At 41.6% G+C, this 18,092-nt stretch overlaps 1 protein-coding gene across 1 annotated transcript in view; it reads left to right on the plus strand.

The window, feature by feature from the left end:
- sdccag8 (SHH signaling and ciliogenesis regulator sdccag8) overlaps window positions 1-18,092 on the plus strand; it is a 50,345-nt gene that overhangs the window by 17,639 nt on the left and 14,614 nt on the right. The window contains exons 14-16 of the mRNA XM_008429169.3: window positions 7,902-8,029; window positions 14,238-14,346; window positions 16,288-16,419. Of these exons, the coding sequence (XP_008427391.1) occupies window positions 7,902-8,029; window positions 14,238-14,346; window positions 16,288-16,419 (369 nt within the window). The remainder of the gene's footprint in view (window positions 1-7,901; window positions 8,030-14,237; window positions 14,347-16,287; window positions 16,420-18,092) is intronic.

Genomic DNA, 18,092 nt, shown 5'->3' on the forward strand with positions numbered 1-18,092 from the left:
ATTACCAGAAATCCCCAAGCAAGGCTTTAGTATTGATCCGAACTTTAAGTCACCTCTCAGTGAACTGGTCCGGGTTCCTGGATCTGTGGTTTTGAACTGCCTGTTTCTCGGGTCAGTGGATGAGACATGCTGGCACAAAACCTGCTCAATTTGACCACAGGTCTCTGCAGGGAGTCACTGGATGTTTGTTGGTTTCTCTCTCGAGTTCTGAACTAAACGCAACAAAAGTTACAATAATAAGATGGATTTTGTCTCTGTTACTGGAAGAGAAAGAAAAACAAAACTGGTCTTAAATATTAATTAAGATGATTAGGCTTGAGAGATTCATTTAGGCATTACTCGGTTCTCTATGTTTTCCTGTCTTGTAACTCCATGACTTACTGAATTAGCATTAGCATTAGCTTAGCAAAGCCACCTCATTGGGACGTCATCAGGTGCTGAACACAAAAACTTTACAGAGCCAAGGCTGGAATAGGATCAATAGTTTTCTCTTTTTCTAAAACTCTGTTCAACTTTTCAGAAAGAGATAAATACAAAACGGAAAAGGATACCACTAGCTTGATGCATTTTCTGCTCAAGATCTCAAAGTAGACAAACATTGTTTTTTCTTATTTTTACAGACCTTTTTCTTTGAACAATTACTGTGGACAAGTATCAACATGTTTACATCATTATACATTTGATTATTAGTGTCCATATTGTCCAATTGAGACAATAGTGTCTTCCTTGTTTCTATAATTTCTTTTTTTTTTTTTTTTTTTTTTTGCCATTTTCAACAAATTAACTGACTGCTTGTCTGAGTTTTCAGACAAGCAGAAAAACTCTAGAATGTATTTATTTTGAAAGCCTTTTGAGTTCAAAACTAGTAGGAAAAACAATACTGTAAAGAAATATTTTTTACTTACAGTCGGTTTTATATCTGCTCCAGTCATAAACAACAACTAATGTCATAAACATTATTTCAGGTCAATCTGAGGTTACAATAAAGGCTTTCTGCAAGGGCTCGTCACATGAGTGCAAAAATCTAGTTTTTTTCCTTTTTCTTTGACTGTCCAAATTGCTACAATATAAACCTAATTAATGAGTACTTTTTGCATAAATCTGACCTTCAGCATTTTCACATATGTTAACCACAACCCTCTCTGCAGGGCACAGATTTGACATTGACGTTGAGTCCAGCGTTCTGGATTGGGTCGGTGTGGGAGCATATTGTACGTATGCTGCGTGTTTATTTTTAAAATAATCACAGATGCCTGCGCTGCCAGGCTGCTTCTCTTGTGTTAAGACCATCAGTCGCCTGTGCCAATTAAGATTTTTAAACTTCTCTCGCTCTGTTTTGTGACTAGATGAGATGATGACAGAGGCCAATCAGCAGCTAATTACTTCAATCTAGAGCTGGGCTCCTCTCTGTGGGAATGTGTGCTGCAGCAGAAAAATGTTTGTCTCTGTTTGCTGCTACCCCTGTGTAAATGCCCACAGCCGTTAACAAGCACCGAACTGCATTTTAAGACGATCAGATTTGCACTGTTGTCCAAACTTTCGGAGTGGAGATAATAATTAAGCGTTGCGGTTTTCTGCCTTTTTTTGGGGAGGGTAAAATTGGCTTACCGCTAACCTTCATGACAGCAGGGGGGAAGATGGGCCTTTAGCGTTCCTTGAAGAAGAAACGAAGCTCGGGCCACCCGCTGTAAACAAAGTTGACTTGCTGACAGATGGATTGAATGACAGAGAGGCTAACCGAGCCAGGAGCGGGCCTGGCAGCATCGCACCGAGCAAAGAGGGAGGGAGACGAGGGTGGGGAGGGAGGGGAAGAGGTGGCCAACAGGAGAGGAGGTGTGAACAGGTGCAGGGCCGCTGAAGGAAGAACCAGCAGATGGAGAGAGACACAGCCAGTTTAGTTACAGGAAAAAAAGGGTGGGAGGAGAATGAGGAGGGAGCGATGGAAACAGCAGAAAAACTAGATCAGGCATAGATGGAGACGCTCTGGACGGATAGACGGACAGATAGGTAGAATTAAGAACCGGGCACGCTGCAGACAGGCTCTCAGGCTCCATCCAGCTCCGCCTGTATTTGATTTGTTTGTTTAATTTGGTGGAACAGTGACATGAAGAGGAAAAAAAAATGAGCACAGAATGATTGATTTGCATCACCCAGAGGTTTAACGAAAATGTGCTAAAACCCACTGAGGTGTTTGCTACCAAGAAAGAAAAAAAAAAAAAAATGACACATGGATTTTGTTTTACACAAAATAATTCAGATGTTTATTGTGTGCTGCTTCACAGCAAACGCTCAATATGTCGCTGTATTTCCTCTGCCGTGCTCTTATTATTGTTGGCAGAACCAGAAGACAGGCCTTCACAAGGCCTCTGGCTAATCATGTCTCAGTTACCAATGCGAACAGGCACACTCGCATACTGTAAGCAGAAAGCATCTTTGTAGTTCTGCACCACAAACTGTTGAATATGGATGCCGGTCTGAGTGATGCAGTCCGTCACAGATAGCTGCAGTGGCGCTTGACAAGAATGAATCATCGTTGTGGTTTAAGAACAAGCAGATGTGGTTTATATACGACACTATAACCGCACCACAGGAATATTAGCAGTCTTGTTTTATTTGATCAAAGTTACAAAATTGGATCCTGTAATGCTTTGGAGTAAGTCCAGACCTGTATATCTTTACATTTTGTCACGTCCCAAGCACAAACTTCAATTTATTTTATGTGGTAGTCCAGCACAAAGTAACGCGTAATTGTAATTTTGAAGGAAAGGCATGCATGGTTCTCAGTTTATAATTTTATAAAAATTTTACTAAATGTCTCCAACAGTTTTCCACATTTAGACAGCAAATTTTGGCCCATTCTTTCTTTTTTTTTTTTTTTTATCTCAAGCTTAGCTAGTGATAATTTGCGAGTTTTGCACAATCAAAGCAACTTTACTACATGTTAAATATAGCATCTACAAATTGCAAATAGGACTTCTCTGCGCTTTCTTCATCTCGCAGCACAACCAATAGATGTTTTACCACTGATTCTCCTACCTGAGCTGTGGATGTATGCAGCTCCTCCAGTACTACTGGCCTTAGCTGCTTCCTTAATTATTACCTGGACAGGTTTCCTATTCTTGCTTTTAGATGATTGATTATAATTTGAAGGTGCTCCATGAGATGTTTTAATAGTGAAGTTGCAGATGAATACGTACTAGGAATAGTAGAGGTGATCAAAATGTGACCTCAAATCAGATTGATTTGTATTTGATTGATTTAAATTTCTCTGGTTCTTCTTGATGAACTCACCATAATCATCAGGATCCGAGGGCAGTTTGTTTTCTTTACTGTGAATGAAACTTGTGTTCGAGCTGTAGGCTCAGTTTACAGCCTGTTTATCTTCATGTTGATTTCACACCTGTTAGTGTGTAGCAAGAGAAACCACAGTGAAAATGCATCGATTTGACAAACTGTTTCTGGTGCTGTGCAATCGCATACTAAAGAAGTTATCGTTTAGAGTTGCAACTTAACGTATTCTTAATGTAACTTTCTGGTTTATCTGATTTAAATGAAGCTGCACCAGCTGCTCCTTCCACCCTGCATGGACAAGCAGTATAGACGATGGATGTTTCACTCTCCAGACTTTATTCCCGATTAAGACTCTAGAATGCAACCATTCTAGAGTCTTAATCTAGTTGCATAAAGTTTCTCAATTATGCAACTAAAAAAAACCTGATGTTGCACAAATGCGACCAGTCCATCAAAAGTCTCTGCAGCACATAAAGACCTTCCTGTGGTTAAAAAACAGAGCAACCCAATCACAGAGCAGTATTTTTACAAAAGCTACACACTGCAGCTTTAAAACACTTTAGACACTTTTCCAGTAAGTTATCAGTCTTGTACAATTCTGCTTCAAATAAAGAGCTTTTTTGTTAATCAGTCATTGACCATACCTTGCACCTAACTTCTGTGCTGCTGCATCTAAGAAAAGAAAGTTAGCAGAAAGCTAGTCTACAGCTCTAATTATCAAAAAATCTTAAAACCCATGTTTCAAATTTGTTTACTAGATTACAAATCATTTATCCGTTGGGTTCTCATGGAACCAAACACTCACTAAAACATACATCTTGATTCTAAAGCCTAGTGGTGGTTTTTGTCAGTATTTTGTCTCTATACACTGTTAGATGGTGACTCCGGTTTAGTTGCCAAGTAAAGCATTGCGACTGCTATTTTATTCCTATTCCCACACAGAATAAAGTTATCAAAGCTCCCAAGCTGTGCTTTAAAGAGCCTGTATTTACAGTGGGAAACTCCAGTCCTGGTTTGACAGAAGTGTTATAGATTTAGATCTCAGATAGTTGAGATAGTGATTTACTTTTCCTCTTAATCAGAAGTTGGAATTCAACATTCTACATGTTCTTTAATGATTGGTGCCAACCCACTGACAATCCAGTCCAGTCCAACAACATGAATACTTTGCACTTAAATATCCAGAATGTTATAAAATCAGATGGAAAAATCAGGGGATTTTCTTTTCTTGTCATTTAATCCTGAATTGTGTGTGTTTGTACCTGAGTGAGTGTAACTGGAGGTCGGGGTGTCTGGCATCGGCAACTTTCTTCTGATTCCTCCAAGTACACCGTCTGAGTTTAATTTGTGCTCGTCCTTTGATGAACCGCGGCATTTGGTGGTTCTGGCGTGAGATGCCGGCTTCACCATGGGGTGCAGCAAACTCTGCGCTTGGTCAGGCCCTGGCTCCCCACATCTAATGGGCAACAGCTTGAATAGTGCCCACTTAAGCAGGCTGTGCGGACTGGGCTCCCTTTTTTCCTTCCTCACAGCTCTAGCCAGCTAGCCGGCCAGCCGCCGCCTCTGCCACCTCCCACTTACCCAGCAGCCACTGTACCTGGCTGCAGCCCCAGAGCCATTCCAGCCTACCTTAGGCCGCTGGCCCATGCAGCTCCCGCCATACTTATCAAGCTGTCCTGCAGTGCAGCGGGCCATGCATATACAAACAGGCGCAGCTATCTGCTAACTGAACATTCAGTCTATTGCCTCATAGGCCCAAACAAGTTCCAGAGACCATTCACCAATTAACTGGCTGGCAGATTATCGCCCAAGGAGATCTGAGCAGCCCCAGCCCTCCGTATCCAGCCTCTGCTCACACCGGCGCCCCAAACACCTGCTCCAGGTTGGCTTCCTGCTGACACCTCTCCTTTCGCTGCCTATTTTTTATGCTTTCATTTGGTGGTAGCCATTTTGTGCTTACTTTTAATTGGGTGAGCAGAATGGCGTGGGCAGCGTAAACCACATTAATTTGATTTACTAACTTCAGTTTGAATTTAAGTCAAGTTAAAGTCGATCCAGCCCTCCTCCCCCCCTGTGCTCCAACCTAAAGAAGTAGACGTATTAATCCGTTTATCCTGTGTCCTCTTTGCCTCGGAAGGTAAAGGAGAGAAGCATGAGCAACCAGATGCCAAATGTTTAGCTCTCTTGTCTTTTTTGCTTCCCTATCTTCGGTTTTTGTCACCCTCCTCTTCATCACCACCACTCTATAGCTGACTGCTGGAACTTTCTGGCGATCTGTCTGATGCTAATTGGTGGGTAAACAGGTCTGGTGTGAGCTCCCCCTCCGCCCCCCTGTTCCTGATCACACACGCACACATGCAAGCTCGTCGTACACACACACATAGACGAATACACGGCCCCCTGGAACCTCTTGCAGGACCAAATGGCTGGCAATGCCTGCCCGCCGTCTCCCGCTGAGCCCTGGTGTGCGCTTTGGTGGCTCAGGCTGCTGTTCAAGCCCAGCGGGGGTTCATACACTCACACTCATACGCGTACAGATACACACAGTCTCCTTGTGTCCCCTGCACACCCGCCACCCGCTTTCACACCCCAGACAGCAGGACAGCAGGAGAACACACACACACACACACGCACACACACACACGAAGGAACAGACAGACGCGGTCACTTTAGAGATACAGGCCAAGCGCTGTAGGGGAGAAAAGTTTTCACTTAAACTGGAGAATTCTCTCTTCATTAGCGCCTTTGGACTTCAGGAAGAGTTCTGTTTATTTGTTCGTTTTGTGTGCGTGTGTGCGTGTGTGTGTGTGTGTGTGTGTGCGTGTGTGTGTGTGTGTGTGTGCTGTTTTTTTTCCCTCCTGTCTTTGTAGTTTTTCTTCTCTCTTTCTTTGTCTGTCTCTCTGTTGTCTCGATGCGATTGGACTTAGTTGAACGGTAAAGTTTGATTCAAGCAGGAACAGAATGATTCCTTGGTTTGGATCTTACCTGTTCGGTCCGGATGATTAAAAGGGTTTGAGTGAAACCAAGAATTATCTGCTGCTCAGTCAGTAGGTTCTGTACGGACTTGTGTCGGATATGTCAGGAGTTGATCGTGCTGCCGTTGCATGCATGAAAACAAAATGCACAATTTTAGCTCTGCAACAAATCAGTGGAAATGTTTTTTTTTTTTTATTACAGAAGGATTTTTAATCAAGTTTTCAGCCTTGGCTCTGAACCTCAGCAGTAATTGAAACCAGTCTGCAGTAAAAATGAGGTTTATGTGTCGCAGACAGCACCTATGTCACCCATGGGTCGCCAGGCTGACGGCAGCGTTCAGCCCCTCGTGTGTCATCTGTCCTCTCCTCCTCCATCGTCCTCTTCCTCACTCTTTTCATCATTTTCCTACAACTTGTTTCAGAAACATGAGTTCAGCACGCTGGAGCACAGCTTTCAACTCATGCCGGCACCCTTCATTTTGTTTAAAAACTTTGTGATTGCAGCCGATGAAGACTTTCTGACAAACTAAGCCTGATTTTATTTGATCTGATAAAACGACACAGTTGTTCACAGTTGAGAAGCAGAATGAAGGGGTTAAATGGTTTTCAAAATGAAAATGCTAATAAAAATGTGTAAAGAATCATGTGCATCCCTTACACTTCGCCCCAAAATGACTTCTAGTCCACTTAATTTCTTTTAGTATATGCTCTATTTTACAATTCGTATTGAGCTTTACAGAGTCTGCTATTTTACTGCTAATAGTTTCTGGAATCGTTTGGATTTTTGTCTGTAGCAGCTTTTACTCCTAAAGACGATGATGTTTACGTTGCTTGTAAAATAGCTCAAACTCAGTTAGATTAAATTTAGAGGAAAAATTTAGTTTTTGCCTCGAATTTTCAATCATATTTACCTCTGAACTTTGACTGGGCCATTCTGACACAGTACGCTTTGAGCTGAACCATTATAGCTCCGATCCAGCCTCACGTCTTTTGCAGGTTTTCTTCCAGAATTGCTCGGTATGTAACTCCAGATCCATCTCTCTGTCAACTCTGAGCAGCTTGTTTATCTAAGGAAATGCATCCCCAGAGCATGATGCTGCCATCGCAAGATTTTTTTATGCCTCACTTTGCAAATTTAGGCAAAAATACACTTTTGGTTTTATCTGACCAGAGGCGTTTCTTCCATATGTTTTCATGTGTCTTTTCCATTTATTACGTTTTCTTCCACTTCACAATTATGTCCCTCTAAAGCAAATATATTTTAGTTGGAACAAAATGGGAAATGTTTTTAGTTTAGATTTCAAGTTGAATTGTGTCATTGTGTTTTAACCTATCATGACTATTCTGGGTCAGGGTCGTAGAACCAGGTAGCATCAGACACTTTGCTCTACACGTTTATAGTTTTGGATCAATACATACATTTCCTTTCTGTTTTTTCCACAGTCTAATCATCTGAATCCAATCCTATTTGGTTTTACTGATTTCTTCCTTTTAGTTGTGACACCATCATGCTTTTAGTCTCTAGTCTGGAGTTTTTATGTACACAGATGTGGTTTTTCCCAAAGTTAAAAAGTGCATTTGATGCTGATGCTATGAGAACATTAACTGTTGGTGTTTTTGTGCGTTTTTCCTCAGACAGGACAGAGAGAGTGCGGAGCGGGCTCATGCAGAGGAAATGGCGTCTGTGACCCTTTCAGCGCGGGAACGGGAGAAGGAGCTGGCTGTCATGCTGCAGAAAACGGAGGCTCAGCACCTGCAGAGAGGTCGGTTCTTCAATGCTCGGGATTTACACGCCGTTTTCTTTCCATTTCTTTACTATTATCCAATAACTTTGAGTGTTAGTTCTGAAACTTTTCTCTCTTATCTTGGCATCATCCTCCAGTCTTATTTGCCTTATCCTCACCATGCCTTTTTTATCTTACACTTTACTGCTTCGTGTTAGTTTTCAAATAGCTTTCACATGTATAACACTCCTGTCACATTTTGTTTAGCTTTGTTTTGCACACAGTTTTCAATCGGTGAATATATTACTGTTCGCAGCAGATTGGCAGATGCTCATACTTCCCGTACTCAACTACTTGATGCTACATTACTACATCTCTACTGTAGGCTGGATAGAAGTCAGTAATAATGATGATTAAATGCTAAATATAGAACGTCTGAATATAGACACACATATGCCTTTATGGTGATTATATGGCAGGTGGAAAGTGGGCGTGAATCTTCACATATGGCTGCATTTAAAGGTTTTCAGTGACAAACCACACTTTATAAAATCTTGACTTTTTACCCACAGGTTTTGCTGTAAATGTGTATTTTGATCAAATATTCTGTCATAACCTTCCATTAGAGACTCAGTGTTTATTACAGAATAACATAACCCAGAAACTGATCGGATATTTAAAAATCTATCAAATAATAATATTGATAAATATCCATTAGGGGCTGATATTGTTCTACTGAATAGATAATTTTGTAAATATTTATCTACGCACCATTATCCCACAGTTTTTTCTTGACACTTAAATGTTTCAGATCCTCAAACAAACTTCAATATTACACAAAGTTAACCTGAACAAATAAAGTAAAAAGCTATGATGATCAGTGATTCCATGAACTTTGACTGGGCTAATCAAAAGTCTTTTTCATGTTTTGAAGATCCAATCAGAGATGGTCTGGGTGACATGTTTTGGATCATTGCTTTCCTTACAGTGAGCAGGAAGTTTAGGTAATAAGCTGATGATTAGATATTCTATTGTAAGATGTATTTGGTAAAAACTAGAGATGTGCCGATCAGGTTTTTTCCTGCCGATACCGATTCCGATCACCCATGAGGGCCAATCACCGATACCGATCACCGATACTGATCACATAATTATAATTTTTTTAATCAAAAGCACTACCGGTTACATTATGTGGAAAAAGGAACCATGAATTCACCTTAATTTAGACAAGAATTTGTTTTAATAACTTTTTCCAAGAAAAAAATGGGCATTGTGCAAATTGTACTGCTATTGGTAATACTATCTTTAACAGACTGATAACATATGAAGGCTCTAAAGAGGCTAAATAATGCAAAGAGTCAAAATAAAACCTCTCAACATTGCCAAAAAATTCAATTATAAAACTTAACATTCAAAGGTAAATACAGTATCCATTACATTAAACAATCCTGAGTTACTGAATGAAACCTTCCTAATAGCATGGCGGCTAGCTGATTACTGCTAGTTCTGAGTGGCTGTTTCTGACTGAGCAGAGTAATTATGCAGAACAGGGAGGAGATCGATTATTTTTTCAGAGATTATTTGTCTCATGTTAGGACAGCGAAAGTTTTAATACGTATGTAAAATGTGTTTTTTTAGGTTAGATGCTGCAGCTTTAAACAGGTTCGGTGTGAGAGTCACTACCAGGTGGAGCAGAAGCGGCGCTCCGTCTGAAATATTACTACCTGTAGCGCATAGCAGCTGTTCAACAGCGAGAGCAGAACCAGCGTCTTACATCGCAGCTCGAAGACTTAAATAATTTTGCGGGTTATTTGTTTAGCTTTCTGACCGTCATGCTAATCCGGGTGAGTGTTTGTAGCTGTGCGCTGCTTTACCTGCTATCTGATCCTCCATGTCTTTTTTACTGCAGTGAGCCTCGATGTAGCCAAACTCCGTCAAGTATGGCATTGTTTTTATGTCGTATTAGCTTCGTTGTGTTGATGCATTTTAACGTGCTTCACCCCACGTGCTTCAATTTTCCGCCGCAACACGCAAACTTCCCCATTCACTCACTCCGTGCGTTATGGTTCCACATTGCTTAGGATTTGTTGCTGCTCGCTTGCGCAGTGTGAAGGAAAGAGGAGACCAGCTGCTCAGGCAGGCTGCGAAATGAGATACCAGTGATCGATTTGTGTGATAGGCAACAAGAGACCGTGATCGCCGATCACCGATCATACACTTTTTCACAGAAATTGGCCGATTATGATCAGTGGCCGATCGATCGGCACACCTCTAGTAAAAACCTGAGTTCAAAGTCAATGAAAAAAGGTTTTTCTGGTCTCAATGCAGCAAAACAACCCAAGACCATCATACTACCACCACCATGTTTTTTGCTGAGATATTATTAGTTTACTGCCCGGTCCACCAGGACCTGCAGCACCTTGAAGGTGTTGCAGCCTTCAGCCACAGTGCTTTGACACAGGCACTCAGATTAGATAAGAACTGGTTGAGCCGGACCAAAACAAGAACCAGAGCAACCTTGAGCCAGCCCCCATGGAGATTCATGGCTTCCATCTCCTCCGGAAGGAGATCCCAGCAGGGGCGGGGGGGATCTTTGCTGGAACAGGATCTTAAATCTTCCACTACAATATGTAGTGGAATAAATTCCAGCTGAGTTGAAGTGACCTCAAAAAGATTAGGACAAGAAAAAAAAAAAAGACAGAAGAGAAATGGAGTCTCTTAGAAGAGAATAAAGAGTAGCCAAGCGAAGGGAAGATGGGAAGGTGATGGGAGCGGAGCAGAGAGAGAGAGACCCGGCTCGCCGCTCCCTGTCTGTCTGCACAGCAGAGCTGCTGCTGTTACCACATCTGCTGTGCCATCTGGATCCCCCCACCGCCCCCAAACACCCACCACCCACCTTCAACCACCCTCCCTTCCCTCGCCTAGCTTATCTTTTTATTTACCTGTGGTTCTCTTCAACAACTAGGGAGCCTGCTGGTACGCAGAACAAAGATGGAGGGTATAGAGGGAAGAATGGACGGTTGGGGGGGGGTAAACAAAGCGTTTCTTTCTGGCGCGTGTCGGCGGCACACATGTTGTCTAAAGAGAGCTGACATCAGAGCACAGCAGGAAGCTGTGGATGGGGAGGGGATAGAGGGGTGGATGTCCTTTAGTAACTCGCATCACTTCCTATCCCCATGCAGCCCAACAGACGAGCTGGATAATTAGCTTTCCTGCTCTCCAAATCCCGCCTCTTTGTCCATCCGTTTGTCCTTCCATCCATCCGCCCCCCTCCCTTCTTCTCTGCTCCCCTCCCACCTTTCTGTTTTCTTTTTTTTTTTTCATGTTTCTGTTTTTGAGTAAATGTGTACAGACCAACCCCTAGATGATATCAGATATTTGTCCCTCCAACCCTCCCTCCTTCACTCCCTCCCTCATTTTTCCTCTGTTTGTTTCCAGTGCCAGTTCTGCTGTGTTTCTGTGTCCCAGGGTTCTTTTTGGCCTACACATGGCAAGATATATTCAAAGCCCGCTCAGTTAATTAGCATTCTTCATACAACTTTCTCCAGCCCGTGACCAAAACTTTGCTGAGTGTGTGTGCGCGCGCGCACGTCCGTGGGATTTTGTAGTTTTATAGTTTGCCGCTCTGTAGCATCCGAGTTCTGCAGGAGCGCTACGTCGGCTGAGGCCGCATGCACATAAAAACAGTTAATGGACAAACAAAACGTCAGATTTCACCCGATTTAATCGTCGTTTGTAGGAAACTTGTAACAAAACGCTTCAAGCGAAGGGTCAGATTTCAGCAATGCTGCTATTTGACTCAAATCAAGACTGCACGCAAAGCAAAAACAAACATTATCTGAGTGACTTTTCAAAGTCACCTGCGTTTTTTTTTTTTGGTTTTGTTTGACAGTAACAGAATGCCGAAGCAGGTGGATCATTCCCACAATCCAAACGGCAGCCATTGTTTTTTTTTCTCCTCTTCTTTTTAAAGAGCAGACATATGTTCGAGAGAGAAACGTAGACCGTTTCAAAGGAGCGATGAAAGCCCGGTGTTGGATTGTTCAGAAAGAGGCCCCCATGTGTGGATGAGGACGTGGCAGGAAGGCTGCAGGAAAAAGGAGGAGGAAAGCACGTTCAAACACAAACCTCGCTCCTTTTACCCTTTTTTTCGCACACTTTAGATTTCCGCTCCGTCTTCAATGCACGACTGGTTCGCTCTGCCTGCCGACTCCTGTTGTTTGAGCACTTTTGATGTTAATGAGAGTGTTGACAAGTGCATTTTTTGGATACCCATTAAAAGAGACATATGTATGTTGCTTTTGCTGCAGTATTCCTCACAATAGGTGTCAGTGCTTTGCTTTAGCCATAAGGTAATGGTTGTCCTCTGATCCATCAGGCTGTTGTAGTTTCGTTTTTTTTAATTTTTATTATGTATCAACTGTATAGCCTTTTGAAACCGAGACATTTCGTTTTTTTCCTGTTTGTGGATGTTTGCATGAAAGTAGTTTCCCAGCTGAATTTAACTAAAGAATGAAAAGAACTGAATTTCATATCGTTATTTAATTGGAAAAGTCAGACTCAAATCATTTTTAGCAAAAACAAATCTCTTGCATTACTTCTTAGTGATTGAATTTGTGAATTTGCATGTAAAATAGAGAGTTGTAAAGAATCACCAAGCAGTGCAGTCTGTCAGTGTTTCCCTCGTTTATAGAGGTGGAAATAAGACCGATCTTTCCCTTTTCTAATTTTCCCTTTCTGATCAAGATCTACTATCCTGCTCATTTCCCATGCGTTCCTGCTCCACAACACCTGAACCAAACGGCTGAATTTCCTCATCAACATGTCATTCAGCTCTGCAGAGGCCTGGTAAAGAGTCACTGTAATGACTCAGGTGTGTTGGAGCAGCGATGGATCTAAAAGTCGCAGGATGGTCACTCTCCAGGACTGGACTTGAGCAACCCTGCAAACCTTTTAATAATATTCTGCTGTTGCATCATTTCCTCTCAGGAACAGATTGAATTTCTCATCAATGCCATTGGCTCTGATTCCATTATAAATGTCTGCAAAACATGGTCAATATTTCGCTAATGTCGAAAAATCAAAAATTTTTCTGTTTTCAATTAAAATCACACGTAAATACATTTGTTCATGCGGTTAGTCTTCAAAAATCTTGTTCTTTCCCACCGGTAGTAGCATATTTGTTGATCATATGACTTGTGTGATGCAAAAAAAGTGTCTCCATTGCAATTTTGCGAAAAACACTTCAACATTCAAAACCACTTCATCCACGCACAGAAAGTTTTTAATGTAAAACGTGAGGGTTTTTTTTAGAAATTGGCAAGTTTCCATTAAGCAAATTTCTTTTTGTAATTGAAACCTGAGTGGAAATGTGTGATGACACATCTGCAAGATCTGTGAGAAACCCTACGTTACGTGTTCCTCACAAAATATAACATAATATAATACAGCTACCAGTGACTGTCCTGTCGCTAATGCCAGTTTATTTTTAACAGTATTGCTATTCGTTTTAATTTAGGATAACAGATCTTATATTTATGGCTTTTCTAATGTAACTTTTGTAATGTGATTTTATACTGAATAACTGAGCCGTAAAATTTTAGACATGCATCGCTTGGAGTTCTGCTGCCCATTTTGAATGTTTTTTTGCAAAGCTTTTACCCGTTGATATTAAATTCAGTCAATTCTGATTTGACTTTAAAAACTGTATGAAGATATAGGAAGAAATTGCTAATGTATCTTAGCAATTATTTGTTAGGCCCTGTTGCACTTCCTGCTAATATTGATTCATACTTTAAATATGATTTCCAAACCCATTGACTCATTTAGATTAAAATATATATAACACAGTTACTTAACTGAGTTTCATTCAGCCTTCCTGTTATCTGCCTTATGTCTCGCTCTCTCACGGCCTATGAAGAACTGAAATGTCTCAAAATGTAGTTTTTGCTTGAACTGCTTTGTGTATTCTCTCCCTTCTGTAACATCTTCCCCACCAAAGGCTGCTGTGGTTATTAGATGCATGGTGCATTTTATCAGAAGCCACTTTTTCATTTTCTCCAAAGTCAGGAGCTTTCTAGCTGAAAATCAGCCAATTCTGTTCCCCTCTGGTATAAATACCGCTCACGCTCCCTGTCATGCGTTTGTTTCTAGAGGTTTTTATCAGAGCTTGAAGCAGGTGTCTGTATGCGACTGGTTTTAAAGAGGAAAAATAGACTAACTTCATCTTTTCGGCCATTTCCTCCAGTCGGAGAGATGGAGCATCTCATGGGTTCCCAGAATTCCCTGATTGGGAAGCTCAAAGAGGAATGCTGCAAACTTGGGGCCAAACTGGAAGAGTTGTCTCTTCAAAGCAGGTCAGTGCTTCCTCCTAAACATTTATTCCCTGAATTATCCTCTCATTTCCCTCCCCACGTCGCCTGGTAACTCGGCGGCAGAAACTTTTGTTTGTCATTTTGTTTTCTGTTTCAAGGGAACAGTTGTTTGTTCTCTCACTCGGCGCTTTATTCCCTCCGTCCGTTTGACGTCCGTGTCATCGTTTCACAAAATCATCATCCGCCCCGGCTGTCGGACAGAACATGTGAAAAAACTACAAACTGCTCTGCAGTCTGACCTGTTTTCTTGTTAACCTGATGCTACAATAGTCACAGCAGGCCTGCCCAGCTCTCCATCTGGGCTGCCCGCGTGTGTACGCATGTGTGTTTGTGTGTGTGTGTGTGTGTGTGCGCGTGTGTGTGCGTGCGCGCGCGCGTGCGTGTGTGTCTATGGTGTGTCTATGTACGAGCCTGACCCTGGGCCCAGTGTCCTGTCAGCTGTTGGAGCTGTGCTACACATTAGTCACATGACAGCCCTCAATCTGGCCGAGACAGACCGCACTGGCCTCACCAACCACAGGACACACACACACGCACACGCAGTCCGAAGTATGCACAGTACTTTCTTGTGGTACACTCTGTACTCCTTTTTGCGTATTATAAAGTAATATGTCTGTGTAGAATGTGAAGCTGCAGCAGAGCGGTGTTTGGTGCTGCAGGCTGTTTGCGCTCCTGGAGTCCAGGTCCACTCTAGCGGCTAAAGTCCTGCTGGACGGCTAAGTGAAGGCGCACCAAGACAGCTGCAGCGGGACGAGCAAATAAACTCATTATTTTCAGCAGTTGGTCTCGCTGATGTTGTGTTAATCAGACTTCAGGCTGCAGGTCTGTGGGATGTGGCTGAAGCTGATTTTTAAGGGTTCAAAGGGCATTTCTGTTATTTTCACTGCAAAAACACAAAATCTTACCAAGTGTTTTTGTTGGTCTAGTTTCTAGTGCAAATATCGTAGTGCACTTTAAATAACTTACAAGTAACTTTTTATCAGGATATAGGAACTTGTTTTAAGTCAGTAGTTGCACAATATTGATCAAGACGTTCTGGTTCCTTTGGTAGATTATTTCACTTATAACAAGACATTTTCCTCGTGTTATAAGTGAAATAATCTGCCAATACGAATTCAACACTAAGGAATGTTTGACTTATAATAAGCTCCTATATATTTCTGAGAAGTTACTTATAAGTTAGTTTCTTTCTTATTTCAAGTTTTACTACGATATTTGCAGTAGAAACTAGACCGAAAATACTTGGTAAGATTTTGTGTTTTTGCAGACTACAGCGTTTTCCATCTCCTGTTTTTACTCTCACTGTTATTGATAAACTTAATAAGCAGTTTTATGTATTCAACAATGTTACTTATATCTAAACAGAGTCTGTAGGGATATTAAATACATTACTGACTACATTAATGTGGGAAAAACACAAAAGTACACTTGAAATATGACAAAACTAACTCATAAGTAACTTTTCAGCAAAATATCTGAGCTTGTCTTAAGTTAATAATTCCTTAATATTAATGTAAAAAGTACTGTTTTCACTGTCATGTTACTTATAAAATGGGAGAAATGTCTTGTTATATGTTAAATAATCTGCCAGTTGAACTAGTGCGTTATTTTGATTGATATTAATGAATTGTTGAATTATTGAAGGAATTGTCAGCGTTTCTATTTAGCCAAGAAGTCTTACATTTAATTTAAGAATTTTCCAGGTAGTAGTAGTATGGAAAAGAAGAATAGAAAATGGGAACATATTTGAAATATTAGTTGTCAATTAATACTAACTTTTGATTTAATTAAACAATTCTGCACTGTATGTTTCTTTTTTTTTTTTTCTTATTTTATAGTTATTTCCAGCATGCCCTGTATGTACCTTTCCGTGCAGGACAGGGTGTACTTTCATTTGTTCATTGTTTGCATTCCTGTGCACAGGAGCGAGCTGGAACAGCTGGCTCTGGAGAAGCAGCACTCGGAGGAGACGGTGAAGAGTCTGAGAGCGCGCTGCTCGGAGATGGAGGAGCAGTGTGTCCAGCATGGACGCATGCACCAGCGCATGAAGGACAGGTGTGGCGATTCTGCGCAGAACGTTCTCACAGTCACTCAGGCTGAATCTAAGGCCTCGTTTCACATCCTAACCCGGTCATGTTCACATTTGCCGCGGGTTTTCTTTTGAAGGAACAGGATTTTGACTGTATTTTGTATGGTTTGCATTTGAGCGCGCAAATATTAAACAACTTTATTTCAGAAATAGGGCAAGGATCGAAAAATTATGGAAGATTTAAGATGCACACCTGTGGGTCTTTAAGTGACCAAAGTCTTAAAAAGCGACTCATTCAAAAGTGCAAAGGAACTTTTGCCAACAGATGAAAACAAATGAGAAACCAGGAAAATTGTAGAGTTTTTTTTTTTCAGCTGTATGAATTAGAGAATAACTCCTCCCCCACCTGTTGCTGCACACTCTTCATCATCTGGATGAAAGAATTGGCCACACTTTTGTTTTTGTTTTTTTTTGTTTTTAGCAGATGCAAAAAAAACAAAAAACGTGATGGTCATTATTTAGAAGCTCACAGCAGAATACAGGCTGGCTTGTTGTACTTCCTGTGCTTCTCTATAAAGAGCAGAACTGTGAAAAATAGGTGTCAGTAGATATTTTTCATATTTTGCTTAAGTTAGTGCATTAAAATAAAAGTAATTAATAGATAGTAACATTATTACTGTAATATTCAGTGTTTTATCATTTTAGCATCAGTAGGAATAATTGTTTCTTCTTTAAATACCAGTTTTCAATTAGATAGGTTTTGCGTCAAATACTTTTGTTAATGCATTGAAAACACGACACAGTGGTATTTTTTCTTAACAGCCTTTCATGCCTTAATTTATGAAACTCAGAAACTAGACAACGGTCATTAAATCGAGGCGCAAACTGAACTGTGTTATAAAAATTTATTAGTAAAAAAAAAAACATGGATTCTCATGTATTTGTATTTTGTCCTCTATCAGATTACTATTTCTAGTTTTAACGTGTTGAAGTTGACTTTTTTTTTTTTCTTCCACTTTACAAAGCTGCAGTTAAAAGTTGCTCCGTCGCCACGGCGATGCGGGGGTCTCTTCCTCCTGAGTGCGGGGCCCAGTTGGTGCGTGTCTCGGCAGGGCGCCTGGCGTGCAGCCTGGCTCTGCCAGCGTGGGCGTGGGTGTGTGGGTGTTGTTGCCCCACTCTGCAGGATCTCTACCCCAGTGCGCCCCACCCCCCACCTCCACCATCACTTCCACGTTTGCACTCACACACCACACACACGCGCGCACTCGTGCACGCATTCACCATCACTGACACTACATATTGTCTTCCTCCCACCGGTGTTAACCTGCCGACAGTCGGGACGCCGCCAAAAAAAACAAAGTTTACCGAGTCACAGCTGTCTCCCGGTCGTGCCTGACTGTTTTTTTTTGTGTGTGTGTGTGTAAAAGGGAAAAACAATCTTAAGTTGTCACGCGCTGCAGAGCTTGAATCTTCTGTATATTTCCGTGCATATGCTGTGGTGGTATTTCTTTCCTGCCCGTGCGCGTGAGCCCGCGTGCGCGCCTGTGTGCATATGGGTAGTAGCTATTGCACGCTCTCAGGAGGGTAAGCAGAGTTGGATTCCGGCTGCCAAAAGTGGGATTGGCTGGGAAGTTGGCACCAAACTTCTCTCTTCTCCCAACTGAACCACGATAATCACTCTTGGCATTTATGAAGTTTT

This window comes from Poecilia reticulata, chromosome 15, assembly GCF_904066995.2.
Source record: "Poecilia reticulata chromosome 15, P_reticulata-male-v2, whole genome shotgun sequence".
In the NCBI taxonomy this organism is placed as follows: domain Eukaryota; kingdom Metazoa; phylum Chordata; class Actinopteri; order Cyprinodontiformes; family Poeciliidae; genus Poecilia; species Poecilia reticulata.